Source organism: Aythya fuligula, chromosome Z, assembly GCF_009819795.1.
Source record: "Aythya fuligula isolate bAytFul2 chromosome Z, bAytFul2.pri, whole genome shotgun sequence".
Lineage (NCBI taxonomy): Eukaryota > Metazoa > Chordata > Aves > Anseriformes > Anatidae > Aythya > Aythya fuligula.
Window position 1 is genome coordinate 4,840,401 of NC_045593.1, and position 14,628 is coordinate 4,855,028.

General features: G+C 36.6%; 1 protein-coding gene across 1 annotated transcript in view; it reads left to right on the forward strand.

The window, feature by feature from the left end:
* The window catches only part of RIT2 (Ras like without CAAX 2), a 204,326-nt gene that overhangs the window by 65,095 nt on the left and 124,603 nt on the right, over nucleotides 1-14,628 (forward strand). Inside the window, exon 2 of the mRNA XM_032205905.1 lies at nucleotides 1,995-2,051. Within this exon, the coding sequence (XP_032061796.1) occupies nucleotides 1,995-2,051 (57 nt within the window). The remainder of the gene's footprint in view (nucleotides 1-1,994; nucleotides 2,052-14,628) is intronic.

The following is a 14,628-nucleotide window of genomic DNA, read 5'->3' on the forward strand; positions in this document are numbered from 1 at the left end:
AATTGCAGGTTTCAGTTAGTAAAGAAATGTTAGATGTGAAGGTAGACATTTTTTCTCTTTAAAAATTTGCTGAAATTTCAGTCCATGTTGTTTCAGAAAACATTATATATTTCAGCTGGAGTTAACTTGACTGTTGGATTTGTTTCACTTTGTATAACATAACTGAAAATTTACTTGAGAAAGGAAGGATTCATTATAAGATGGTTAGAGTCCTTAGCTAGTTTGTGAGATGCTCAGGTTCATTAATTTCCCTCAATTAGTGTCATTTCCCAATCATTTAAATATTGTATAGCAATTAAAACAGCTAACTAATTGAAACATACCTTTAAATAGTTATATTGACTTTCAGCCTATGACCAGTCACCTCTACCTAACCCCAGTGTATGTGTTTTGTTTTTTTTTTTTTGAACATTTGTAACATTTTCATGGATTCCAGTCAACTCAAATTTCTGTGTGAATAAAGCTACATTTCTTCCATCCTGGGTCTATGACTAAATGCTACTTAGTAAATTGTGATATAGCTAAGTGCAAATATATATATATATATTACTATAACACTTAGTTTCCAGCATATTTATTACAATTTTGGAGAATTTTAGGATTTTAAGTTTATTAGGAATTTCTATTTGTTACAAAAATAAACAAAACCTTTTATTTTTAATTCCAATCAGACATTGTGATTTGTTTCTTTATTATGTGTTTATGTATTGGTTTGGCAGCCGTGGCGAAAACTTCAGTAGTTATCCTCAGGGAGGCCTCTTCCATAGTCACCATAAATACAGCTGAATGGCAGCATGTAATTTTTAAAAACTAAAAGATCAAAATCTTTATACTTTTTTTTTTTTTTTTTTTTTTTTTTTTTTTTAATAATAGTGTATTACACAATAAATCTGATGCACAAGTATGATTGATTTGTGTAAATACTATCCAGAATACCTAGTTAAGTTGGACTATGATGCAACTGGGGTAGTATTAAAAAAAAAAAATTACCAAAGTGATTTTCCTCTAGAGACAATATTGGGGTTAACAGCATTTACCAAGTATTAAAAATATGTAACTTTGTACTTGGTCTGGCTGGGATGGAGCTACTTTCCCCACAGTGGTGCAGACAGTGCTGTGCTCTGCATTAGTAGGTAGAACAGCACTGGTATCACACCATGTTTTGTCTCTTGCTAAGCAGTACTGGTACACCATCAAGACTCCCTCTAGCACAAGGCAGTATACTGAGAATGGGCAGGGTGGATGGGAGAAAGGTGCTTTTAGTTTGTTTTCTTTGTTTCTCACTTCTCTAGCTTGTTAGTAATAGGCAATAAATTTTGTTAATCTCCTTATGCTGAGTCTGTTCTGCCCATGAAAATAATTTCTGAGTCATCTCTCTGTCTTTATCTCAAACTGCAAGCCTTTTGCATCATATTTTCTCCCCCTTTGCCTTTGAAGAGATTTATTATTTTTTTCCCAGCAGTTGTGGTGGGGCTCAGCTGCCCACCTGAGTAAATTCACAAGAGTGGCTTTGATGCGTATTGATGGGAAGTAGAGAATAATTGTTTTCTCTCTTTCTGTGTTTCTGCATGGCCCTTTCTTGTTTTTTTTTCCTCTTTCTCTTTAAGTAAGCTAACTTATCAACTTGTGAGCTTTTTTCTTTTCATCATACTGTCTTCCTCTCATCTTCCTTTGAGAAGGGGGTGTGAGAGGGTGATTTTGGTGGAGTTCAGCTCTCCATCAGGGTGAAACCACCACATACATCTACATAGAACGACTGATAAATAAAATTTAAAAAGGAACAATTTAAGACTTATAATATATATTTGCTATTTATTAGTGCTTAGATATCACTGTAATACAAATACTTTCTTGTCTCTGTAGATACGAGGCAGATGTTTGATTCACTTTCTAAGCTGATACTTGAATGGGTGAATTCTCTGTTGTTTTCTCTGTTGTCATTTGAAGATAGTAATATCACTCCTTTTCCTTCCCTTTGTCTTTCTGCTCCCCAGCAATGACAATGCAGTTTATAAGCCACCGGTTCCCTGACTATCATGATCCAACTATAGGTAAGTAAAGATTATTAACTTCTTCATTCCTTTCAATCTCTCCACCTACTTGAGATTTCCATACCACAAAAAGCTGTTCCTAAATAACAGTTATATAGAATCAAGATCTATATATTTTAGATTAGATTTATGTTTGTGATGACAATGAAATTGTGTTGTGGTCATACTATAGTCACTTCTTCCTGAAATCATAAAAAAATCTTTCAACATACTATACCTAAATAAGATATGAACTCCATTCTGAAGAGTGGTTCTTATATATATATATATATACACATATATATATGTAATTATTTTTTATTGTAGTACTGTTCTCCCCTTTTAAACTCTTAGTTTACATTCTCTGTAAAAATAGAGCACCTGTTGAATTTATTATACTAGAGTTGTTGTCTGGCATCCCTACTCCATTTGTTTTATTTGCATAACAACCTGAAATAATAAATATGTATTTACGATACCCAAAAATCATCATTTTTAGATGCTAACCAGCATCTAAAATGGTTGAAATACAAGGGGATATTCAGAGCTGGAAACAGGATCTGAGATGAAGCTCAACCATTGTGTGACTCTGTGATGTTGAGTGGTTGTCAATACCAATTTTCATTTATGCTGTTGATCATCTTTTGGTCGCTATTATAATTACTAGTATAAATAAATGTAGCAAAAAGTGTGTGTGCAATCAAGACAGAAATCAGCAGAACCGGATGTTTTTTCACTTAAGGGTAGCTTTATTAGTTAGCTTTACTGATATTAAAAAAAAAAAAAAAAGAAAAAAAAAAGAAAAAAAAGCCTTGAATTTGAAGGGTTTATAAGTGGGATTGTTTTAGGAAAAAAAAAAATAATAAAAAGTCAACAAACAAACAAAACAATACAAAACAGAAAAGCAGCTTACACCAAAATATTTTTTTCTGTTATCCTTGAAATTTTCAAATGTTTCATACACAGGTCTGACCTCTACAATGATACTGCGTAAGTAAGTAGAGCAGCTAATGATAGGATTTATTTTAATTTCTCATTACCATAGTATTACACATTACATGAATATTAACTCCTGGTAAGTGGTGATATTTAAATTAAAAAAAAAAAAAAGTCAACTCTTCACACCACTAGTATTTTTATAGCCATTAAAAATATATACAAATAAAAATAGTTTTATCAGCTCTAAAGAAGGCAAAACTAATAGGGAATTGCTACAAAATTATTTGTTGAAATCAGGAAAAAACAACAACAACAACAACAACACATTGGATTTAATTGGAAAGAGGAAAATTAGTAGTTATGGAAGCCATTAAGTTACGTGCATACACCCATCTTTATGACTATCTGCCTGCCACTTGTATTTATCTATATATTGCATCTTGTCATAATCTTAACTTATTGGTCTCTAGACACTACCACAATATGAATAATAAATAATCATAAAAAGAAGGAAATCTTATGATGCATTCTAGAGGACCTAGTCAGAAGGAAGGTCTCCTTGAATAAAAGACAGCCCCTACTCAATAAAACCAACACTTCAAATAGAAGAAGAGAGAGGGAGATAGAAAACAGAGAAAGTAGTGAGAAGTATGATTTATCTGTTCAGTATTTCTGTCTCAGGACATGCTAAGGACATCCTGAGAAAGGCTCATTTTCTATTCATACTCTAAAATGTGCTAAACAGCAGAGTATCTGCTCTTTATATCAGCCCAAGTATCTTGGGCTAAGTATATATTTTCTGCTAGATACATTTATGGCATGCTCCCTCAAAATTTGACATTAAAAAACAAAAACAAAGAAACAAACCACAACAACAACAAATAGACAGAATCATTTGTTAACTTACCTGTAATAACATCTAGAATGCATTTAAAAATCTCTGTACACCAAAAATATTTGTATCGTTATGAATTTTATTACAACTTTTGAGGTCCAGGTCTCAAGTCACACAATTCATCTCCACTGTTTTTTTCTGCTGGCAGGCATAATAGAACTGTTTTCCATCAGTCTACTAAGATTTTATAATTCTAGAGAATTTTCTGAGATATCAGAAAGAAAGGTGATCCAAAATGAGCATATCCAGGGTCAAGACTGTGCTGATAACAGGAGTTACTGGAGGGGAAGTGATTCCCTGAAGGTTTCAAGGAGATGCTTGCCACAAACCAAAAGTTCATGTACCTTTAGGGAAGGTAGCATGTTGAGGCAGAACAGTTGAGGCAGAATAGGCAGACAGTCATTGTTCTGCTTCCCTTAGCATACAGAAGTCCAAGAAAGTAGAAACAGGTCAGGTATGAAATATGCTTCACTCCAACAGAACAGCAAAGCAGAAAACTGAACATAGCTTTCAGCTCTGCCTGCAATTAAGGATGTCTCTGGAAATCAAAGACATAACGAAAGACTTTCTTTTCTGTCATACATTTTAGGCCATTTTTATTCCTTGGAATATTGTATCCTATTTGTGGAACTCCTGAGCTCTCCTGAACAACTTCTAGATGTCCTGACCTTAGATTTTAGTGTGCTTCTTTGAAAATAACATATTTTGCCTACTTGTGCTTTTATTTGTCTTTGGACATTTAAAGGAATAACAGTTTCTGTGAGTGCCACTGAGAGGGTGATAATCTATGGAAATAACAACAACAACAAACTAAATAAATAAGTAAGATCTATAATGTGTTTAAATGGCAAGGCACAGATTTCTAGTATTAACCAACATATTGAGTGTCCTATGCTGCAGTTAAACTTTATAATCAGGCCCAAAGTTTCTTTTGCTTTCACGGGCATATAGAGCTAACAAACACCTACATATTTTTCATAATATTCTTCAGTTAGTTTCACCATTCTGTTTGTTTCCTATGGAATGAGATTGTGTTAGCAGTAATTGTTATTCTGATCTGTGCAAATTTAGCCATGATTTAAGTAGGTAGTACAGACAGAAATGATACTGTACTGCCTTACATTTGATGTGGCCTATTCTAACCATTGTCCTAATACTGTACCAATACTGTGTATTGGTAGGGTTATGAATTGGAAGCACCTTTGTAAATAACATTGCTGTCTTTGACACCCCAGAAGTTTATCACTTTCAGTTTTACAGGAAAGACTTCAAAGGCCCCTGAGGCTGCTAAATCACTATAACCACTTTGTCCACTTTAACTTTCCTCTGTCCACCTTCAACATTGACATGGGAACGGAATAATTTCAGCTGCTTCTTACTTCTGTAGATTCTTAGGAAATACACTTGTGTATAGGTAAAAAAAGGACAAGAGAAAATAAACCTCTCCCAAAACACATCAGCACAAAACTGATATAATCTGGTAATCTACGTGAAAAGCAAAACCACACCAGGTTCAGTCCATTCTTAAAGTCACAAAAACATCTAGTATGATCAACTTGCAATTATTAGGAACATACTAAATACCTGAAATGGTTACTACAATAGTTTTTGCTTTGACTGAAAAAGAAATGTCTGCCAACTGATTTTCATGTTTTATGCCATAAAAGTTCACATTTTTCCATCATAAAAAATATGTTGAAGTTAAATTCTTTTGGTATAGAAAATAAATTTTATGTCTTGACCTGCTGCTTGGCTCCATTCAAGCATACCTGTGGGCAATCAACTTGTATTGGAAGGTTTTTGGAAGATTTTATTTTTGTCCTTATTATTTTATATCCTCTCTGTAAACTGATAAGACAGTGAACTTTAAGGAGACTCTAAAGAAGAGAATGTATTTCTGCTTTGTTTAGTCCTACATGAGCCTATTGTGAGAATCGCATACTGTTACTGACTAGAGAGAGAATATGGACTCCTTTTATTTTAATATAATGCCAAATATCCTTCTTTTTCCCACTTCTACTTCCATCCAAACACACACTGAGTAACTTGTCCTAAACATTCTGCGGTACTAATCAAATAGCTTTCAAAAAAAACAGAGACATATTTTTTCCCTTTGTTGTGACAGTCCCTAGAAAAATGTATTTTCCATATCATTTCTTTTCATTCTGGTTCAAGGTTATGTTAGTAATGCATTGGAGTTCTCTTTTTCTACAGCAACTCATACCCCTTGTAGAAATACACGATTGGAATTTAATGGTGTTTTGTGCTTATAACTTTTCTTCTGTTATCCACTGACATGTTTGAAATATTATTGGGGATCAACAAGAATTGATCACAGAATGTTGCTGCTACTGTAAGGTGACGCAGATTTTTGGATAAAATTATATTTTAGTTTCTGCATTATACAATATTATATGTATGCGTTCATAGATTTGTGTGTCAAATACATACATATATTTCAAATATATTAATTTTGATCCTGAAAGAGCTACACAAATAGAAGTAGAATCATTTCTGTGTTTTTCTTTCACCTGCGTCTATCATTTATAGATGTAGTTGTACAGTTGAAGAATTTACTGGATGGTGTGATGGAAAGTCCAATATTTTTTGGTTGAGAGGCAAAGCTACATTTTGTTCTGTTTATGTGAGTGGTACTTTTTTGTTCCAATACAAATTTATTCAGAGAAGTCCCCTGGTCAATGTCCATCAAAGATGTGGTGTCAAAATAAATGATTACAATAAATAGTCCCTTCTAATATGTAAAGCTGTCTTTTGTTTTATAAGCTGGTTGTCTAAGTTTGGAAAAGCTGATAAGATGGTAGGAAATTATAAATGTAGACATATAGAGGCATAAATAAATTTGCATACACATATATATCCGAATTATTGTGTTAATATTTGTTTAACAGAATGAACATTGATTAAAAAGTTAAATGATATCTGAAGTGCTATTTATAATGCTGTCACTTTGAGTTTATTTCCACTTCAAGATAAAGTGGAATTCATCATAATAATGATTATATTTTAGGCTTGGCACAAACATTCCAGTTCTGAATTTTGAGACAGAAACATTGTTTTTGTAAGTAAAAGGAGACAAAAAGGAAGAAATTATGTCAGTATTAGACAAACTGTATGTGGGCAAAATTTCAAACATTAGCACTTCATGGAAATAAAATGATTTCAGTGCACATTTAATATTTAATTGTAGTCAACAATGAGAACAATTTCTAAGCGGCAGAGGATGTGATCATTTTCTGGAACAAATGGATAAGAGCAATTTACACTCTGTATGGTCTTTGGCAATATCACAGAGAGTTAATGCAAGTAGAGTGGCAGGAAAGGAAGCATGACATAGTGTGGCAAACTGGACAGCCTCCAAGATGCTCATTAGCCATGTGACTAATCCTAAAATGAATACATAATGCAAAAGAGATGCGAAAGCAGCTTCCTGTTTTGGTGAGATATCACTGCATGAGATTGTGTCAAATGAGCAGTTGAGGGCATTAAGGCTGTGTCAATGTCACACTTTAATTGAAATGGGTGTGCGATAGGAGGCACTTTAGCATTAAGCACATGAATTTCCATGAGGTTTCCTGACAAGTAATGCATTCACCAAAGCATTAAATAAAACACGTTTAAACTCATCTTTAATAAGATGATGGAAATGTGTGGTAAATGTGCGGGTGAATTTGTGGAAAAAAAAAAAAAAGATATGATGTGATTGAAAAGCATTATATATAATGCATAGCAAAAATGTGTAACAAAGAATATATCTGTTTTCAAGGTATAATAATGGAAAGGTGTAAAGCGAGGGAAATACAACTTCATTAATAATGGCAGAGTAAAAGAAGACAAAGATGGGTCACTATCATTGTACCAGGAGAGGGGCATCTTGCTACAAAAGTACTATCCAAATTCATTTTTAGGTACGTACACAGTGCTAAAAACCATTTCTAAAACAAATATATATTTATACTCCATCCCTAATTTTTTTCTCATTCTCATTTTTGAATGGAAGGTAAAATGTCTAGACTGGACAAAGCAAGATGCAATTGGATTTGAGCTCTGAAATTATTATTTCTTTTGGAAAATTCATATGATTTATAGCTAAATAGTCATCATAGTCTTTCATAATTGTCCATAGATTTATTATCCATATTGGACACTGGATAAACAACTCTTTTAAAATGATCTGGAATTAGTACAATTTGTCTCCAAAGATGTCTCCAAGGGTATTCGGACTGATTGTGTAGACCTATCTAAATTACCTATGTTTGTGTTCCTTATTCATCATCATATAAAATGACAAATGGAGAATACATAAGAATACTGCTGTGTGTGTTTGAACCATATTCCTAAACTTGTGTTTTATTACTAGTTTTTATTTTTCTTTCTGTTGGTATTATCTGCATAATATGTCACAGTAAGATTTTAACACTCTCTATAAAGCATTTTTAGTTACATGCATGAAGATGGGAAAACGGAAATTATATTTACTATGCTGAGACTGAGCTTCAGATTCAGGAACTTAAAGTGTCTACATGTGATCTGTGTATCTTGGCTCTGGATATATGGGATTAAGGATGAGGTAGGTCTTTGCTTAATTCCCTTATTACAGGATTCTGGAACCATTTGACATGTCTTGCAATATCCTACCTCATTTCAAGTTCCTGATCCAGAAGGCTGTGGGTTTCCTACAGATTTTGTGTCATTGTCATCTGCCCCCCTGGATGTAACATGGGACCTGTGGGGGTCCAGAAACCTTCTAGTCCAGGAGTTGAGTGCCAGGCAAGATACCTCAGAGCACATCAAATAACAATGGTCATTTACATGTGGACATTTATAGCTTCCATAGTACTATTAAGTGTAAGGGGATTTTAGTTACCTTGAATGTTGATGCTTATTTTGTAGCTAAATGTAGGTGCCTGAGTCTGAATCACAGTACCTTCCATGACAGCTTGTAAGAACAAGGGTCTTCAGAGATCCTGATGACAACTCTGTGTGTATGGATAACTGTCCTACAGTGAAGGGAGAGAAATTCACAGTGGGATTTGTTAAGCAGAATCCATGTTATGATAGGAAAGAAAGGAGAAGGCACATGCCTGATAGCACAGGTGTTCCCACTGGAATACTGAAAAAGAGTCATGAATAGAAAAGAAGGGAGTAGTTTTAAAGAAATAAATAATTAAATAAATGTTCATTTAATTTAGATTTCAATAAGGCAATGACATACCTTCTGCTTACTGCTGTTATTATATCCTGCCATGAAGGAAAATAGAAATTCTTTGAAGCCACAGAGGATAGAGACTGGAAAATCATAGCAGACCTTTCTCTCTGTGATTTAAGGAAAAAAAAAAAAAAATCCTCCCCAGAGCCCACCCACCCAGAGCCCACCCAATACTCCCTTTTCTCTTGGAAAGTAATATTTGAAAAGATGCTTGTTACCCCTCTAAGTAGCAGATTAATAACAGTTTGATCACTTCTCAATATTTCAATCTCAGCTCTATCCTCTAGCTGGGGTGCATTTTAAGCTCAAGCTTTCATTATTTTCTTTGACCCTTCCTCTGTTGGGAACTGCGGTATTTTCTTCACTGATGAAACAGGCTGACCCCATATAAATATTCTCTCTTGCTCAGATACATGATCTCTAGGTCTGCTGAAATTTTTCTTTCTTGGGACATTGCTTTGATAAACCAATTATTCAGTACTAATCAGTCTGCATGTAAGAAAGAACCAAAACAGCCAGTTAAATTCTCTGCATATATTTGAGATTAATTGCATCTAAAAATCTTGGACACACACTTAATGTCTACTGCCTCTTTGTCATATCTGTATTTTCTTTCACGGGCATATAGAGCTAACAAACACCTACATATTTTTCATAATATTCTTCAGTTAGTTTCACCATTCTGTTTGTTTCCTATGGAATGAGATTGTGTTAGCAGTAATTGTTATTCTGATCTGTGCAAATTTAGCCATGATTTAAGTAGGTAGTATTTTCTTAGAAATGCAACTCATCATGCAATTATTTGAGGTGTCTACACCAGGTGACAGCTCACGGTCACTTAGCTTTTTCAGAAACTTGGAAAATAGTACTTAATCCTGTATTTTTCTTTGGCTAATATCTCTGATATAAACAGTAGCAGACAGGCAAATGCTTTCTAGGGAGTCAGTGACCCAGAGAGCTGTTCCTACACTTATCATTTCCACCTTATCATTTCACCAAACACCTGCCTGGAGGTTGAAGGTTAATCAGAATACCTTCAATAGCATTTGGGTCTGCAGAGTAGTCTTGGAAGTGCAGTTATCTGTCTGTGTCCATCACTCATGCTCTGTCCTGCTCCCAGTCTTATTGGCTCTTTGGCATTCATCAGACAGCTTTGCAAGCTTATACAAGGGTAGTCGAGAAGACAAACAAGCTACACCAGTACCAGATAGTTGTTTGCCAGGTTAGTGAATTGAATCATTTTAGTAAACAATTCAACAAGCTCCAGAAGTGGCACAAAGGATGGTGTAGAACCATGTGTGGTAAAATGGCAAGCTAAGTGGGGATGAAAGAGGAGAAATCTTTTCCTTCTGGGATAAGAAAGCTGTAACAATTGAGTCAGAGTTACTCTCATGCAGAGTTACTCTCGGACAGCAGCCTGTGAGCCAATATTCCTTCTCAAGTTGATCTCTGTTCGCAAGAATAGGGGTAATAACTTGTGCCAAAAGGGTGGGTGGATTCAAAAAACAATTTTAAGGAAAACCATTGGAGGGAAAAAAGCTGTGAAAGGCTATTAAAAACAAACATTTTGCTTCCAGTTTAAAAAGACTCTTGACATGCAAATAACTGTAAGCTAAGAGAGAATACCAAACAAAAATTAAAAATAAATAAATAAATAAAAATCACTGTACGAAATTCCTTGGGCTGTCTGTCAATCTCTAAAAGATGCAAATGGAGTGTTGATCTTCTATGTCTCTACTCTTTATATTCTCATTTAGAGCTTTTATCTTATGTGCATGGCCTTAATTGGTGGTCTGGCCTGTGATCTGGCTTCCCTTTCTCCCATCTCATAAAGCAAGCAAATGGATGAAAAACTCTATTTATTTCCCAGACATCTCTGCCTGACATTGGCCTACCATGGCTGGAATGGGAGAGAGAAGTGTTTCTCCTGTGGTGTGCCATGGTGCTTGGTCACATAAAACTCTACCCCTTAATTGTTAATTGTTCATACTCATCATCTAGCCTCCATTAACTTTCTTTGTGTTAAAATTAAGATATATTCCTGCTTTGAACATCTGTTTTCCTCCACTGAGAAAAGTGTCAATGGAGGATCAAAGCACAGTTTATAACCCTTCTATTCCTCCTAGACATCTGTTAGTGTAATTGCGTACCTGCTAAACACAGAAGAAAAGTAATCAAAAACTGTATATAGATGTGCCCTTGTAATTGCTATTTGCAAGCGCTAGTTAGATAGATTAAAATTCAGAAAGGGGGAGGGGGAAAGCCTTTTCTTATAAGTGTGACAACATCAAAATATTTCTGAGGTATATTTTATAATAATAAGTAGTAATAATAATTACATGATTTGATTAGAATTCTTTGATAATATCTACCATATCTAGAGTCTAGAAAGGGTCAGCCAAGGATAGAAATAATTATAAAATATTTTTTTTGTTCTGCACAAAATAGGGTTTTTTGTTTGTTTTGCATAGCTTTGTATAAGCTAAAGACCTGTATCTCAACAGCTGGTGTGTTTGGTGTGTTTGATTTGACTCAATCAAACAAACCTTACCTTGCTTTGATTCACCGAGTTTCTAATTGATTCACTTAAGAAAAAGAGGTGGCAAAAGGAGGTGAAGAATCCTTTTTTCTTATTGAAGAAAACGCTCATCTATGGAAGAGCATTTTATCACAGGTGAGGACTTTGGGTCTTAAGGCTTACAGCGATACTCCAAACACCGGCCTATCATAGAAAACTGGGACAACAGTTCCTCTTTGGGTTCTAAGCAACTGTAGGACTTTTAGTAGAGCTTCTTATCCATACTTCCTTTGGATTAAGCCACTCATGTAATCAGGAGAATTCAGCTCCTAGCCTGTAGATCCAGCCTGGCATTAAGTGTGAGTAAAGTGTCCATCTGGTTGGTGACATGAAGGCAGGAGAGTTTGTATCCAGAGCTATAATCAACGGTGAAGTTGCAGGCAGGTTTTGGTCTCTATTTTACAACATAAATGTATAGGAGTATGTGAGAATATGATTCATCTCACCCTAACATCTATATTTACCCTAACATCTATATTTCAGGTTAGTCCGGGGAGTAGTATTCTGAAATGTCAAATATTATAATGAAAGCCTAGGCTATTAGGGATAAAGCAGGGCAGAATGCCTCCCATCCTAGTAAACATTAGGTGGTGTCGTGGTTCCGCTCGAGTGGGCAGCCGAGCTCCACCACAGCCGCTCTCTCACTCCCCCTCCTCAAAGAGGAATGGGGAGAAAATATGTGAAAAGGGGCTCAAGGGTTGAGATAAGGATGAGAAAATCATGCAATAATTATTGTAACGGGCAAAACTGACTCGGCATAAGGAGATAGTAAGATTTATTGCCTATTACTAACAAGCGAGAGAAGTGAGAAAACAAAGGAAAAAGCAAACCAAAAGCACCTTCCCCCCCATCCACCCTCTTCCACCTCCTCCCCCCGAGCGGCGCAGGGGAACAGGGAATGGGGGTTATGGTCAGTCTACAGCACTTCTTCTCTGCCGCTCCTTCTCGGTCACTCTCGTCCCCTGTGCTGTGGGGTCCCACCCACGGGATGCAGTCCTTGATGAACTGACCCAGCGTGGGCTTCCCACAGGTAGCAGCTCTTCCAGAACTGCTCCAGATATGGGTCCGTACCACGGGGTCCATCCCTCAGGAGAAAACTGCTCCAACCTGGCTCCCCTACGGGCAGCAGCTCCTGCCAGGTCACCTGCTCCTGCGTGGGCTCCTCTCCACGGGCTACAGGTCCGGCCTGGAATCTGCTCCAGCAGGGGTCTTCCACAGGCGGCAGCCTCCGTCGGTGCAGGGCCACCTGCTCCACCGTGGTCTCCTCCACGGGCTGCAGCATGGAACCCTGCTCCACTGTGGTACTCCATGGGCTGCAGGGGGACATCCTGCTTCACCATGGTCCTCACCACAGGCCGCAGGGGACTTCTGCTCCGGCGCCTGGAGCACCTCTCCCCCTCCCTCTACACTGACCTTGGCACCTGCAAGGCTGTTCTCTCACTCCCGGCTGCTGTGTGGTGCAGCATTTTTTCCCTGTCTTAAATATGCTCTCACAGAGGCGCAAAACAACATCGCTTATTGGCTCAGATCTGGAAAACAATGGGGCCCTTCCCAAACATGGGGCAGCTTCTAGATCTTTCTCACAGAAACCACCCCTATGGCTCCCTGCTACCAAAACCTTGCCACGTAAACCCACTACATTCCACCCCTCGCCTCTGTTAAAAGCATATTTAAGATTACTCACAATATACTCTTACTTTACAATTATCACAACAACCTTCACAAACTTCACTTACATCAAAAAAAAAAAAGAATTCACCACACCAAAATAAACATAACATCATCACAGCACCGACAAGGTGGACATTTTACACACACACCACCCCTCGTCCCTTCACCACACTAACATCTCACAGTTACTGCTTTCTTAAATTCTTCACAACTTGTACATTCCTAACAATCATCCTGCACATATTTTTGCCCGTTACTTCTACCAACTATCATCCTTATCTCAAATTCCTTGAGCCCCTTTTCACATATTTTCTCCCCATTCCTCTTTGAGGAGGGGGAGTGAGAGAGCTGCTGTGGTGGAGCTCGGCTGCCCACTCGAGCGGAACCACGACAGTCTTTTTTGGCGCCCAACGTGGGGCAGCTTCTAGATCTTTCTCACAGAAACCACCCCTATGGCTCCCTGCTACCAAAACCTTGCCATGTAAACCCACTACAGGTGGCAATTGAGGAGAAGATTCAATGGTCCTGGAAGTGACATGACTAAAGCTGTGAACACCTGAGTCATTCCGAGGCTTTATCCCAGTTTTTTGTTATAGGTATCACACCTCATATGATAACTATGATTAGGAACACAAAGAGGCTGAACTGAAACTTGCATTGCCTCAGATAGGATCATCATGTAGAAATTTGTTTACCTGTTTCCTGTTTATCATGATTTGTAAAAAATAACCCTTAAATGACATTTTGAAATTGGAAAAGACACTTATGCTCTAGTTTGCTAAAGGTAGATGATTCATCTCACTCATTTCAAAATTCTTCTCCATGGGACAAATGTCTCCATTAACCTTTCTTTCATGGAAGCCGGCAGCCATCTACACCTTACTAAATCCAAGGCACCATCCATGCTAATAACCATGCAGATGTAGTCAACTTGTTAATTACTCCCCCTGAAATGACAAGAAGTGAATTTATAACTGTCAGATCCTCCCACTCAGTAGCACAATCATGGACTTGAAAGAGTAGTGAAATTGCAACCTGCTATTCTTGTTCCTCAAGATAAGGGTACTTGGACTCCTGTTAATTATCATGTTTTGATTAAACGGGAGTACTTTGTTCACTTTGTTCATGTATATCTTTGAAGTAAATGACATTTTTCTGGAAGCAGAGAAAGTAATGATATTCTTTTATTAAATATTAGTAGCATTATCTATATTGCAAGTGGTTACTAACAGTAAAGCAAGTGCTACGGCAAAGGTATGACTGAGGTATCTTTAACCCTGATTTGTAA